General features: G+C 50.1%; 1 protein-coding gene across 1 annotated transcript; it reads left to right on the forward strand.

The window, feature by feature from the left end:
* The first annotated feature begins 10,793 nt into the window (after positions 1-10,793).
* LOC133775213 (fibroblast growth factor-binding protein 1-like) lies at positions 10,794-13,714 on the forward strand. The gene is made up of 2 exons (XM_062213378.1): positions 10,794-10,882; positions 12,413-13,714. The coding sequence occupies exon 2, from the start codon at positions 12,432-12,434 to the stop codon at positions 13,176-13,178; it is 747 nt and encodes a 248-aa protein (XP_062069362.1). The 5' UTR covers positions 10,794-10,882; positions 12,413-12,431; the 3' UTR covers positions 13,179-13,714.
* The last annotated feature ends 1,764 nt before the right edge of the window (positions 13,715-15,478 follow it).

A 15,478-nucleotide genomic window follows, 5' to 3' on the forward strand; every position in this document is an offset into this window, starting at 1 on the left:
GAGAGCAGGAGAGACAGAGAGAGATCTTCTAACTGCCAGGTCACTCTCTAAATGTCTAAAATGGCCAGGTGTGGCCCAGGCTGAAGCCAGGATCCAAGAGCCTTCTCAGGGTCTCCAAATGGTGGAGGGATCCTCACACTTGGGCCATTTTTGCTGCTTTCTCAGGCCATTAGCATGAAGCAGCATTGGAAGTGGAATAGCTGGGACTCAAACTGGCCCCCATGTGGGATGCTGAGGTCCCAGGGGAAAGTCTATCCCAAGAGGACACAATGCCAGACCCTCAAACTTTCATGAACCAAAACAAATTTATCTCTAAACCGCATTCTTTTCCCATGATTTTGAAGCACTCTTGCATTGCAGGTGATAGTAATGGCCACACCAGCACAGAACCATAAAGATCTGCTGTGACCAGGCTGGGAAAGACTTGCAGATGCCCTGTGCTGTGCAGGTGAGTGGGCTTATCAGTCAGCTGGAAGGAGATCTCCCTGACCAAGGGCAAGGAGGAAGCTCTGCTCACCCCAGGGCTTGTCTCTCGGGATGGGGTCTGTGCATGAGGTCACCATACAGTCACCAATTCCTCTGGAAACTACAACAGGTGTCCTTCATCAGTCTGGGAAGGAAGTAAAACTAATCAGCTGGATCATAACTGCTAGATAGGAAATCTTGTTCAACTTTTGGATGGTTTAAGTTCTGAGTCTAAGATTAATTAGCTCATTGAATTCTGTCAGATGATTGCATTTTAGAAATAATTGTAAAATTTTAGCTGACCTCCAGCATTGCGGCTCACTTGGCTAATCCTCCACCTGCGGTGCTGGCACCCCGGATTCTAGTGCCTGTTGGGGCACCGGACTCTGTCCCGGTTGCTCCTTTTCCAGTCCAGCTCTCTGCTGTGGCCTGGGGAGGCAGTGGAGGATGGCCCAAGTGCTTGGGCCCTGCACCCACGTGGGAGACCAGGAGAAGCACTTGGCTCCTGGCTTTGGATCGGCGCAGTGAGCCGGCCGCAGCACGCCAGCCGCAGCGGCCATTTTTGGGGGTGAACCAATGGAAAAGGAAGACCTTTCTCTCCGTCTCTCTCTCTCACTGTCTAACTCTGCCTGTCCAAAAAGAAAAATGTTTTAGCTGACACATGAGAATTGTATGTATTTATAGATTAAGACTGGTATTTTGACACATAGATGTATTATGAAGTGGTAAAACCAGGGTAATTAGTAAATGCATCTCCTCATAGATTTTTTTTTGCTTGGGATTATTCAAATCCTCTCTTCCAATATTTAGAAATAGACAATAAGTTATTGCCCACAGCAGTTCCCCCACTGTGCTATAGAGCGTCAGAGCTGAGCCCTCCAGTGCGCTGCCATTTTGTGCTCCCTCCTCACCCCTTCCCCATCCCTTCCTCTCTCTATCTTCTCAGTCACTGGGGACCACTATTTATTCTCCACTTCTCTTATAGATCAACTTTTTCAGCTTCCATTGTTAGGGGAGAATGTGTGGTATTTGCCTTTCGGTGTCTGTCTTGGTTCTCTTAATATACAGTCCTTTATTGCCACCCACATTCCACCAATGAAAGTATTTCATTAATTTATGGCCCGATAATGTTACACTGTATGTCTATGCCCATGTGAACACATAGATTTCCTCTCTCCGTTCATCACTGTCTATGGTGAGCAGTAAGTGCCACACTCACATCTCTTCCCCAGCTCACGTCCTGTCCTGTGCACACACCCGGGGTGGGGTTGCTGGATCTGGGGGAGATCTGTCTGCAGTGTCTGAACAGCCCCCATGCTGCTCTCCATAGTGGCCATGCTGGTTCACATTTCCACCAGCAGTGTGTGAAGTCCTCCTTCCACTGCGACCCTGCCACAGCTGTGACTCTCGGTCTTTCTGATAATCACTCTTCTGACTGGGGTGGGAGGCGATCTGACTGTGGCTTTCACTCACATTTTCCTGATGATGTGATGGTGAGCATTTCCCTATGTACCTGGTGGCCATTTCTCTCTCTTCTTTTGAGAAATCTACCAGACACCGTTCAGATGTTTGCTTCAGAGAGAAACTGAAAGCCGTGGCTACTCTGGTTCTGGTTTTAGACCCTGTGAAGGTGAAAGAAGAGAGGAGCCTATTTCTCAATCAAAGCTGGCCCCTGTTGGCTGGAGTCAGATCCTCTCTCCCTCCCCTGGGTCACACTCAGATGACACTATCCCGTGTTAGTACCTGACTCTGCTGTATTTGACACGGGGTGTAAGTTCTCAGGTCATAAACAAGACACGGCATCTACCTGTACCCACACCCAGAACCCCAGTGGAATTTCCATACCCTTGTCATTATAAGTGGCAGCCTTATTGTCTCTGAATTTTTCATCAGTGGCCTAAAGGACCCCAGAGCAGGGGCTGGGCAGTGGTAGCCGGAATGTCAAGGGTATAGGAGCAGATGGAGGAATTGTAGAGATTCATAAGCTATGATGAAACATATCCCTTAAATGAATGTGAAATCCTTTCAGATTACAGTGGATAGTACTATTGTAAATAAGATGCCAGTATGTTTAAGGATGTAACCACATTCCTATTTGTTGTGTGGCCTTTTTGAAATCAGTCTAGATTTCGTGAATGGATTCTATGAATTTGTGTCTAAGCTATCTGTTTTAGTGCCCTGGCTTTCCATGTAACTACCAGTCTGTTCTTAGATCATCTTCCTTTTCCTCCTTTCCACACTGTACACAATGAGAGTACGTCTGTCCTAAGCAGGGTGCATAGATTGAGATGATCCAGAGGAACTGGATTACCGCAGCTCCAGTGGGGTTGATGTTACTCTCGTCATCAGTGCTTCTGAACCGCTGCTAACGAAATCTGTGAGCGCTGTGATGGGTGAGTCTGTGTCCATGTTGCAAAATGCTCCTCATCTTTGGGAAGATTGGGAGCCACTGGTGTGGATGAATTTGTTTTTTAAGATTTTATTAAATCTTAAAAAGAGGTAGAGTTGCAGACAGAGAAGGGGAGAGACAGAGAGAGAGGTCTTACATCTGCTGGTTCACTCCCCAAATGGCTGCAATGGCTGGAGCTGGGCCGATCCGAAGCCAGGAGCCAGGAGCTTCTTCTGGGTCTCCCACGTGGATGCAGGGGCCTAAGCACTTGGCCCATCTTCCACTGCTTTTCCAGACACATTAGCAGAGAGCTGGACTGCAAGAGGAGCAGCCAGGATAGGAACCAGCGCCAGTGTGGGCAGTAGCTTAGCCCACTATGCCACAGAGCTGGCCCCTGGTTGAACTCTTGACTGCACTCCTCCTCACCAACTTTAGCCATGACCTCCTTCCACTGCAGGATGAAAACCTGCAGAGTCTCTCCCTTCTGGGAGCAGCTCACTGCCTGTTAGAGAGCGGCTGCTCCTACCGTGAGTCCTGTCTCAGGTTTCCGGGCTCTGTGTCGCTCACCACAAAGTATTGCTCTTTGGCCATGGTGACAAGTGTGACATCAGGACAGGGCTCAAGCCTTCCTGTAGACACTTTCCCTGCGATGGTTCTCGCTGCAGCTCAGATCAACCTCGCTGATAGCCCTGTCTTCAGGGACGAGAGATTAGGCTGAGAAAACAAAGCAGAGCTGCAAAAAAACACCAGGCTTGAACAGTCGTCACATGCTTTGTGCTTTTGTATCTGTGACGTTTTAATATCTTTGGTGGCCTTGCAGAGCTGAGGAGAGACCGTCTCATCTGGGATTAGCTAATTCGTAAAAGTAGTAATCCCTGTATCTAACTCTGGTCCCCAGGCCAGTATGTGCTCTGCCAGAAATCACCCCAGGGTCAGGCCCGGAGAGTCAGGCCTCACGCCCCAGCAGGTGCTGCAAGTATTCAAGCTGGCCCATCCTCCAGCGGCTCTCTGCCCAGCCCTGACTTTCCCGGGACAGCTTCAGTAAAGGCTCTGCTCTCGGCCTTTGCATTCATCCAGCTTCGTGCCTCCCTGGGACAAAACCCACTGCTCCTACTGATGCGGCCATGCCTGGTGTGACATGGCCCCCTTGTCCTTGGAAGTGTAAGTAACAAGTGCTTTTTTCTCAGTGGCATTATTCTCTCTGTGTCATCGCTCAGTCACCTGCATGAATTAAGATCCCACAGCTACATTTGGAGACACCTGGAGGACGGCTTGCAGCTCCTTCACTGACTATCAGGCATCAGGTAGGCCTGGGGAGGCTGCCGAAACAGAAGACCCGGCCGGGCAACACCAGCGAGCACCACCAGGGGTCAGTACAGTGCGCCCAGGAGCTGGGTATTGCGCTCTGGGCAGGGCTCTTAATAAGGATCTTCCCTTGTTCTGGTGGACAAACAAGTGCCCCTTCACAGTCCACTGGGGTTGTCGTGGATCATCAGTCCCCTGGATGTTGTGACTATTTTTAGTGACTCCAAATATGGACAGGCTCATTTGTTACAGGTCAGTGCAAAGGAATAAGGCACCCTCCCCAAGGGAAATCATGACTCTCCCAAACCTTAAAGATCGCTCAAGGGCAACTCTGTGTGGTTGCTTGCTCTGTAGGTTCATGATTTGTCCCTTGTCCAGGTGAGTTACAAAGCACCAGTCACATCCTTGGAAGTCGTTGATTCAAAGCTTGATGAATAAAGAAAGAGGGAAGAACATTTCATCCTGGCTCCCCCTGAGACGTCTGAAGAGGGTCCTCAGCCTGTAGGGAGTTGTCAATCTCTTGGCCAATGTGCTTGGGCCCTGCTGAGTCCAAGGTCAACACACGGACTCTCCTCCTAAATCAAAACCGTCCCAAAGTCAGGATGTTGCCACCACTGCCCTCTCGGATATAAATCCCAGCACCGTGAGGACCACTGGGCACCGCAGAAAAGGAGCACAGGTTTGGGGCCGTGAGGAGTTGGTCGGGTGAATGCTCCAAGGCAAAAAAAAAAGGGGGGGAGTAAAAAAGAAAATACTTAAATACTTAATCCTCTGGAAGATATACGCCATTGGAGAACATTTTGTTGGGAAAACAGGGGAGAGGAAGGAACTGATGATACTTTGAACAGTGGACAGTGGCTGCCCAGGGCACTGGACACTACCTCCCTTTTCCTCAGAATTACTTACTGTCCAGTCAACAGCTGACAAGTATTTTGCTCTTGAACACTCCGGTTAGTGCCCTCACAGACTCCTGCACTGTAGCAGCTTTGCCAATCTCTTCTATGTCTCTTGGAGTCTCTGCATTACTTATGGTGGCCTTAAATTGGCCAAGAGATTCTGATACAAAAAGTTATTTCTTGGACCTGCCCTGGAGTCGAAGGATGCCCAGGTCAGAGCCACAGATCTTATTGGCTCTAAGCTGAAAAGCCCTTCACTCAGCCCAACTTCCAAAGTGACCACTGCAGTTGAGGGGACAGCCAAGTAGGGTCAGCAACATTGCAGGCAGAACTATAAATTTCTTGTTGGAGATGCCCCCTGCCTTTACCTGGCCAGCTCTCCTCCCAGGCCAGCCAAGTAATGAAAGTCAACAGAGTGCCTTCCCCTAGGAGGTTCACACCTCCCTTAGGATGTACCCCATGTGAAGAGATAGATAGGTCTGGGCCTCTTAACTTACAAGGCCTAAAGCCCACCAGATTATTATCAAGCCCCTACTGACAGATTCTATTTGCCTCTCAATCAGAAAACTTAATTGTAGCTTAGACAGCACCTTTCTTAGCTCCTCTAATAATGACTCTGTCCTTTGTTCTAGACCCTGTCTAGTGCACTTGGGCCTCATTCCTTCGTAATCATAACCTCTACCACCAATGGCTCTACTCCCAACCTGTGTGTACTGATGGTCCTCTTCCCCACTTAATGCTGTATAATTGTTCAGACCTGGTTAAGGCCACTCTTAGGATCATTGGTTACTATCCTCACTCTGTCTTTTATGACCTTGTCTAAATATGATCAGAGTCGGCAAACTTGGAAGGCTTCCATAGCCTTGGCAACTCATGACGAGAGCCTAGGGTGGTTACTGGTGCCATAAACTAGAGTGTCAATTTGTTGGGTCAACAACAGGAGTCACTGTGCACTTGCTCCTCACATGGGATCTCTGTCTTTAATGTGCTGTACATTGTGATTTAATGCTATAACTATACTCAAACAGTATGTTTCAATTTGTGTTTCTATGTGGGTGCAAACTGTTGAAATCTTTACTTAATATATACTAAATTGATCTTTTGTATATAAAGAGAATTGAAAATGAATCTTGATGTGAATGGAAGGGGAGAGGGAGTGGGAGATGGGAGGGTTGTCGGTGGGAGGGAAGTTATGGGAGGGGGAAGCCATTGTAATCCATAAGCTGTACATTGGAAATTTATATTCATTAAATAAAAGTTTAAAAAAAAAGTTATTTCTTTCTACCTTGGGCTGTGCACCATCCAAACAGTATAAAATAGAAGCTCTCCCTGACCCGAGCCTGGATTTTCCCTAGCCAGCTTCCCACTGTGCTTTGGGTGTCCTGAGAGTAGCACCCTGGAAGCTTGGCACCACTGCTGAGGGCCTGTTAAGAAGGGATGGAGCCAAAGGTGATTCTGTGGGATTTCCACCTGCAGGAGGCTGTGGCTCCCCATCTTCAGTCCCTTGCCGGATGCCCAGGTGCTGGAGAAGATCATCCCTTTCCGAGGTCCTGAGAAATCCCTTACGATGATCTCAGTGAATAGCAGTGGGATTTGATAGACCATGCAAATGGCCCTGCCAGTCCTTATGCATGAGGGATCTCCATGGTGCAATACTGCGTCCCAGTCCTCAGCCAGGGTGTTCCTGTTGAAGGAAATACTCAAAAAAATAGCACGCTCAGCTGAGCTTCAAGAAGTCATTCTTGGCCAGCAATGACCCTACCTTGATTTTTAAAAATAAGATGTTGGGACCCTGCCTAAATTTGTCCTTTTCAGGGTAAGAAAACCCTCTGGGAATCTCTTGTCCCACAGATTCTCAAGGTCTAATTCAAAATCACACACGTCTCCACTTGTGCTTAGACCACAATGCAAAGCCTCACCACGAGACTTGTTACTCCTTTCAGAGTTACATGCATTGCTGATGGGAACCGAAATGCACATTTTGCTACTCAGTACAGAGTGCTCAGTGTCTGGAGGAAGAGGCATTCGCTAGAACTGTCACGTCCCACATAGGTCCCAGATAGGCTTCGGTTGAGAGACATAAAGGTCTTCTTAGACTACTCCTTTTAGAATTCGAGTTCATGGCATAAACCCCTAAATGAAGTTTTACTTTTCCCTAGGACTTAGACTGTCTTTACAAATTTCTCCGGTTTGTTCCTATCCCATAGGGCAGGGGCACAGGAGGAGATCTACCAGCTCCTGGCACTGTTAGCCACACATGGTTCCATCGGCCAGACGGCTGCTCATCTGACCTATCTGAACCCAAACTTCCACCCAAGACAAAAACTTGCTAAGGGCAGCGCCACACCATTCAGCGGACTGGTGAGCCCCAAACCCTCGCAAGAAGCCGTTGCTTTGACCCCCCACAGGGCAAATGCTGAGAACCATGCCAACTCCAGTGGAAAGGACACCCAACCCCACATACCAGGTGACTTCTCACAGACTCAGAAGCTCACCGCTGGGTATGACATCACTTCAGACAACATCTCACAAAGGATCCTTTAATCTGCTACCAAAACCTCAGAGCCATGAGATACCACTGCTAAGGTTACCATCCGCATATGAGCCAGAGGAATGAACTGTCCATGTCTTGAGGACAGGAGTCAGGTCGTCTCCAACTCGGTATTCCCTTGCATGCCTAAGGCTGCACCTGCGTAGAGTAGTGACTGAATAAATTACAGCCCCTCCCCCTCGGCTGAGCAGACTCTGAACACTGCAGGCTCCTGGGATTTTCCTCTGCGTGTGGCTGAGTTAGACGGCCCCAGTCATAGCAGCCCAGCTTCCTCCAACATAGCAATTAGCCCTTGTATTGCCGTAATTTAGTTCCCCGTCTTTCCGCCTGTTGTCTGCACTCTCCCGGAAGGCCAGAACCACGTGGCCCTCTCGACTGCATCCCCAGCCAGTGGCTAATGGAGGGTCCTGGGCGTTTGCCTCTTGAGTGCTTGTTGGAGCAATGAATAAGTGAAAGGATGATGGGCTGGAGAACTGACAGCCCTGTTGGAGGTCAGCCCTTCTTCCTTCCTTAGTCAGCTGCAATCTAATTCCCCAGCTCCCTCCCCTGGCTGCATTTTTGCCCTGGCTGCCCTTACAAGTTATCAGAGAGGTTTTCTGGGGGTCTTTCATCAAAAAGCTTCACCTGCTTCAGTGACAAAATCAGCAGTCATTATGCTCACGTGCAGGGTGTGCAGGGTCACTCACAGCCTCAACACTGAGAAATAGCAGCTCGTCTTTCCCCTTTCCAGCTCTCCCAGGGGCAACTGGCACACCCGGCCCAGAGGCAGAGACTTCCACAGGCAAACTCTTGTTCAACACGAAGAGACGGGCCCGTGCATGCATGTACGTATTGTGTGCTATGGGCACCTAGGAGCATCCGTGTGTGCATGTGTGTGTGCACATGACCGTGTGTGTACAGGTGCAGGAAATTGTGTGCCATGAAACATCTGATCCAGGGGCAGCTTCCTTAAAAGATATTTGCTTCTTAGGGATAATTTCCTTAAGAACAAAGATCAAAGAAGCCCAGAGATGGTCAAAAAGCTTAATTTATGGGGACAGTTGATTATAGAAGAGGAAAAAAAAGTTTTTAGAAAAGAAAATGTAAGACTTTGAAAAATCCTTACTACATGTGGAAAAATCTACTATTATGAGTTTGCTTCAAACGAAAATGCTGATATTCTAGCCTTTTTAACCTACAAACACGAGGCAATTTCATTTAGATCGGCCTAACGTTGAAAGTCGGGAGTCACTTTTCAGGTGGAGTTAGAATCAGTCAGTCATTGAACATTGCTTCTAACAGGGTGGGTGGATGGTATGTGCTTTGAAAAGCACTTTCTTACTGAGATGCACAAACTTTAATATGTCTTCACATTGCACTTGTACCCAAAGCTGTGACATCTGCACTTGGCTGCCTTAATTTGCTAAAGCGTTCACACGTTAGCTCTGTTTTTGCTGAACAGGAATTCTGAAATCTCAGGACTAAGCACTCTGCCCTTGGAAGGCACATACCCTTCAGAGAGTAGTCTGCTTCCTTTCCAGACTAGTGGGATTTTACTGGTGTTTGCTTAGCCAACTAGCTCCAACAGAGCCAGCTCTCGGGGTCCGGAGCCACGGTAACCGCCTTGAGAGTAAAATCAGCTTTGAACTTAAAGCCCCCTAGAGGCCACTGGACTGGATGAGACACCCATTCAGTCGGCAGTCTGACCAGCAGATGGTTGCCAATTGTATTCATTTCTTTTGGATCTTCCAATAGAAACTTGCATCCACCCTTAAATTCTTGATAATGAGAGAATAACATGACACCAATCTAATAAGAAATCACCAGAAAAATTTTAAAATGAGAGGCATTCTCAAGACATCTAATATGTAAAAAACAGTCTCTTTAAATTAAAAAAATAGATTTATTTTATTTGAAAGGCAGAGTTACAGACGGAACCATCTGCTGGTTCACTTCCCAAATGGCCACAACAGCCAGGGCTGGGCCAGGCAGAAGCCAGGAACCAGGAGCCAGGGGCTTCATGCAGGTCTTTCTCACTTGGGTGCAGGGGCCCAAGGACTTGGGCCATCTTCCACTGCTGTCCCAGGTGCACTGGCAGGGTGCTGGATTGGCAGTGGAGCAGCCAGGACTAGAACCTGCACCCATATGGGATGCCGGCATTGGAAGTGACAGCATTACCCACTACACCACAATGCTGCCCCATACCCCCTGGGTTTTTTTTTTAAGATTTATTTTATTTTATTTTTATTTTAAAAGGAGAGAGAGAGAGGAAGACTCACAGAGAGAAAATAAATGTCTCTTTTCAAAGAATACAACTTCATGTCATTATGAACTCAAACTCTCCTGCTTAGTTTGCAGCCCTAAATGAGGTCCAGTTATCTCTTTCACTCTGCAGATGAGCAAATGGAGGTTGAGAGAGGTTACGTGGTCTGGGCAGCGTCACACAGCTCAACCAGCGCTGTAGCCAGGGTCCCACCCCTAGGCCATTAGGATGTGAGCTCTGCCTGTCTCAGGCTGGGTGGGGCAAGCTCCCCAGATGAGACCTGAACATGACTGCTTCCGGCAGGGACCCCCGGACCAGGAATCCCCTCTTCACCTGCCTCTGGGCCCACGACTCCTGCCACAAGAGCTTCAGCACCCCGGAGGTAGCAGTCAGACTAAGACGGCCTCTGTCACCTCCGTCTCCCACTCACCCAATACCGATGGCGGCGGTGGGAAAGGCCCGGACCAGGAATGCGGAGAGTCCCGGGTTCATCCTGGGGTCCCTCCTCCCAGTGTGTGAACGTGGGCAAACCGTGGCACTTCCAAGGGCCGGTTTCTCCATCTGTAAAGTGGGCAGCACGTTGGAGAGGATGAGAAGAGGAGTTCGGGAGCACCCCTGGGTGGAGTGGGTGCCCTGGGGGGCAGTGCTGATTGCTGCAATGGTTGTATTCACTGCCCCACAGAGAGCCCTGCTGGGCCTCCCCCCTCGGGGAGAGCCTGTGTAGGGCTGAGCCGTGCCCCGGCCTGGCTGCTGGTGCAGACGGAAGGGCGGACAGGAAGCAGGTTTAAGGGCACACGTGCAACCCTATTCTCACAGGATTCCACCCAGCACTTTCCCTGCAGGAACTGGCTGGCCGCGAAGGGGCGTGGCCCCAGCAGTGTGAGCTCAGCTCCCCAGGTATGTGTGCTATAAAAACCCGGCCAGCTGGCCTCCTGTACAGAAAGCCGACCCTGCCTCGCACAGCCACTGAGACAGCTGCCTGCCTGCAGCCGCCCCGGCATCGGGTTGTGCTGGATCGGCAGACTCAGAAGCCGGTAAGAGCTTCCCTTCTAAGAACTTACTTTCCTTTCCACCTGAAGGTGTGGGGTTCTGTGGGTCATGATCCCAGTGTGGTCGAGTCGGGGCTGAGCCCCAGTGTGTGGGAAATGACTGGAACTGGCATATGTAGCCTCCTGTCCCACCCTTTCCATCTGTGGCCGCTTTCAAACTAAAGTCTGCACTTTCTCTTAAGTGGACAAGATGAACTATGACAAACCTGGCTTGGTTCACAGTGGTGCTTTTTGGTTTTGAAGTATTCTCAGAAGGGCACAGGAAAGGTGGGGAGAGATAGGTGGTGAACAAGGAGAGGCAGAAAGGGACAGGAGTTGGGGTCCGGCTGCCTGGGCAGCTCTGCCCCTGCCCAGCCCAGATCTGGAGCAGTTTCTACCTAGTGGGGCCATCACTGTCTCAGCTGCTACTTGGAGTGCTCCATTCTACCTGGCAGCGTTCTTGTGTGGATTAAACAAGGTGAGAATCAAACCTTGGACCAGTATCCAGCACGTGGGAGGTGTCAAGTAGAAATGGACTTCTCATGTTCCTCTGGTCTGGTTTGTTGTACTGAATGAAGGTCTTGCCATGGATTAAATGGGTTTTTTTGGTTTTGTTTTGTTTTGTTTTTCTAAATAGCATTGAGTAAGGGCTTCCTGCATACCTAGCCATGAGTCACCCAGAAACCAATCAGGCACAGTTCTTGTGCACCTGTACGCTAAACGCTGTCTGAAACTCCTATCTCCCCTCCCTGTTTGAGCTCTCCCCTTCAGGCCTCTCCCAAGCTCTTACTTCCTCCCAGACAGCTCCCCCACCCCTCCTCCACCCCACCCAGCCCCTGTGTCAGGCTCCCCCTGACGCAAGTCCAGCCCCTGGGTCAATGTCATGTTCCTGACACGCTCATGATCTTCCCTCGTGCTTTTGCGTTTTGTGGCCGTCTGTGCGCTGTGTCTGTGGAACAATGAGATAGAATCTGAGCACGGGGCAGCGGGAAGAGGTTGGTGATGAATTCACCCACACCTTGAGTGCCAGGTGAAGGATCTGAGGAACAGAGGGGGAAAGTGACTTTTCCAAGATGGAGTTGAGGACAGGATGGGACCAGCTCCCTGGTCAGTGCTATTTAAATTCCCTAGAGGATGGCCTCCACAGTCTTTAAGACCCAGGGCTTTCTCATAAACCTTGGTAGGTTGAACACCTAGACTAGTGCATGGCATGCAGTAGGTGCTCAGTAAGTGCTTGCTGAGTGAGTGCTGAAGAACTGAGTGGGTGAGAGGAGCAGGAGTGGATGAGTGAGGGCACGAGGGACTGAGAGTTAACAAGGCTCAGTGAGTGCAGAGGGAAGGTGAGGCCTGGCAGCCTTGGGTCAGGTGCACATGGGAGAGGTTGGGCTGCTTGCCCTGGCATCCCAGGAGCCGGAGGATGCTTGGTCTCCTAAAGCAGGCAGGACTGTGGTGAGGTGGAGGGAGGCCAGCCTGTAGCCCTGCACCCCTGACCTGCTGCCTAGCTCTGACCCCTCCTTTCCTGCCTTTGTCTGACAGGTGCATGGTCAGCTGAACCATGAGGATCCAAAGTCTCACCCTGCTCTCCATCCTCCTCCTGGCTGCTCAGGCACTCTCAGCAAAGGTCAAAAATGGAGTAAGGCACGGACAGAGTGATACACCAGACAGAAACTCATCAGTTCCTTTGAGCAAGCCCCACATTAAGCAGAGGAGTTGGACATCCAAGTCCACAACCAGTGGCAAATTTGACACCCAAGACCAGGCCTCCTGCACATGGACTGTGGCCGAGCAGGTGCTGGGCATCACCCTAAAGGTTGAGTGCACTCAGCTGGACCACAGGTTTTCTTGTGTCTTTGCCGGCAATCCCACTGCGTGCCTGCAGCTCCACGGCCATGTCTACTGGAAGCAAATGGCGCGGGCACTGCGCAAACAGAAGAACCTCTGTGGAGACTTCAGGGGTGCCCTGAAGACCAAGGTGTGCAGAAAGCAGTTTCCAGAATCTAACCTCAAGCTGGTGAACTCCACTCTGATCGGGGCCGTGAAGCCCAGGAAGGAGTCCAGGGAGCACCCCCAGAGGGAGCGGGTCAAGATCAAAGGGACTCCTTCCGTGGAGACAGGCAAGGCCCAAGAGGATGCCCACACCAGCCCAGCAGTGAGCCAGGCCACACCCACCAAGGGCCCCGAGTGCGTGGAGGACCGGGATATGGTCAATCAGAGGAAGACCGCCCTGGAGTTCTGTGGGGAGACCTGGAGCTCCCTCTGCACATTCTTCCTCACCATGATACAGGACAGGTCGTGCCGGTGACGTCCGAAGCTGACAGGTGCCATTCAGAGACGCCAGGTCATAAAGCTCTCCGAGTTCCCCCTGAGAGAACTGTTGTGCTCTGAGAGTAACGTGGAGTATTGAAGTGGATTTTGTAATTCTTAGCTTTATGTTCTACAATGTGCTTTTTTTTTTCACTTTTTTGGATTGAATTTCAGAAGCTGTTTTCCCCAGGACACATGTCCAAGGTTCACAAAGCTACATGTGCATGAGCCATGAGCAAGCCAGAGTGATGATTCCAGGACAAGGCTTTTTTTGCTGGATCAACAAAGATGATCAAACTCGGGATGTTTCTCAGAAAGATGCTCGGCCATTGTCTACTTTCTCTACCTCTTGTTCCAAATAAACTTGTGGCTCATTATAAACAGGAATACATATGCCAGTCAATAAAATATCAAATGAGCAGCTTCCTGTTTCACCCAGCCCATGCTGGCCCCCAGTGTGGTCCCCACCAGAATTGCTCTTTCTGGTTTTATTCATTGGTCTGTGCTGTTTGGTGCTACTGAAATAAAACAAACTCAGGCAACATGTATTATGCGTGGTGTGACTGAGTCACGGTCAGGGTCTCCTGGGTGGGAAGGGAGAAGCAAGACTGGAACCCAGGGGTTCTGGCAGACGAGTCTGTGGGGTTAGAGGAACCCCCTCTCCTACCCCCTGCCACCTGCAGGACCCCCACCTTGCAGAGCTCATGTCTGGGCTGAGCGAGAAGCCTGGGTACACACAGTGCCCTGTGAGGAGGGCTGCAAGGGAAGGAGGAGGAAGCTGCATGGAAAGCCAGGGACAGGAAGTGGAACCTGCTGGAAGCTCTGGGATTGAGCTTCCCAGAGGAAGTGACCCTGGAGCAATGAAATGGGCCAGAGTGGACTCAGGTTGGCATATGACAGCACAGATGATAGCAAAGGGATATGGAAGTAGCAGAAGCTGGGACAGATCAGAGGAGCGGGATGCAGAGATGAGATGGCTGTTAGTCATTCAAATGTTAGTATAAATGTTTTAACTCAAGGTACTGTTTGCAGTACCTTGTGAAGAATCCACAGAGAGGGAGAAGACAAGATCCAGAGTAGTGAAGGTGCTTTTCTATTGCATCTGATGGTGGCAGGGCAGAAGGGCAGGTGGGGGACAGGATGACACTGTGCACTCGCCAGCCCACCAGGACACACACTGAAGTTTGTCAGGGGCAATGCACAGGGTGACAGCCTCACTGGGACATTTGGATACCACACCAATGCCACTGAAACCAACAACCGTCTCTCACTTCCCATGTGCCAGGTACTGTGCTCAGTTCTTCCCAGGGACCACACATTCGCTCACTCACTCACATACAAACTGTGAGCGTGAATGTCTTCTAGTACTGCTGATACAGCGGTGCTCAGAGGTGGGTGCTCCTACTGCATGGGGCGTGGCTGTGGGGAACAGGATGAGAAAGTCACAATGACACAGGAGTTAGAGAGGAAAGCAAAGCAAGGGAAGGGGATAAAAGGGAGCGGGGTTGGTTCTGGATGGGCTGATCAAGAGAGGCCCTTCCATGACGATGACTCAGACCAAGGTGGAGGAACTGAACCAGGTGACTTCAGGGAAGAAAGCTCCAAACAGCAGCAAGGCTCCTGGCAAGTGCCTTGAAACCATAGTTTCTCTGGCATAAGGTCCCACCGCATGCTTCGCACTCTGGGGCGAATAGCAACAAAAGAAACAGAAAGAAAAAGAAATCCTTGTCTATACAACATTTAACTTGGATTGTGATTGACATGTTGGAGAAATGTCAAAGATGGTGATGCCAATGTAGGATGGGGCTCACTGTAGCAAGTGGATTTTATCAACAGCTCCCAGAGAACTGAACCAGTATCCCAGATCCTCCCCAAGCTTCTCAGAGCCACAGCAATGGAAAGATATTGCCCCTTGTGGTGCACACAGACTCAGCCCTTTGGTCCTCCTCACACAACTCATCACGGTCCTGAGATAGGAAAATACTATGGGCCCTTCTAGGGGTCACTAAAATGCCTGGTCTGGGTTGTGGAAGCTGTTGGGCACTGGCCTGATGTTTCCTAAAGATTCCTCCCGGCAGTTGAGGTTTCTGGTTCTTCTGCTTCACTCATGGCCTGTGGCTACTGGCTGAGCTTGGGGAAGTTTTGCCTTCCAATATGGTGCAGTGAACTGGACCAGTGCTAGCGATTGGCTTCTGCAAGTGGCCAGCCAATCTTTCATCCAGTTACTGAACCCTGTGACCACCAACCAGCTCCTCCCTGCAGAGACAAGGAAATCCAACTTTAAGGCTTGCTAGAAGA

The sequence above is a fragment of the Lepus europaeus genome, chromosome 16, assembly GCF_033115175.1.
Source record: "Lepus europaeus isolate LE1 chromosome 16, mLepTim1.pri, whole genome shotgun sequence".
NCBI lineage: Eukaryota > Metazoa > Chordata > Mammalia > Lagomorpha > Leporidae > Lepus > Lepus europaeus.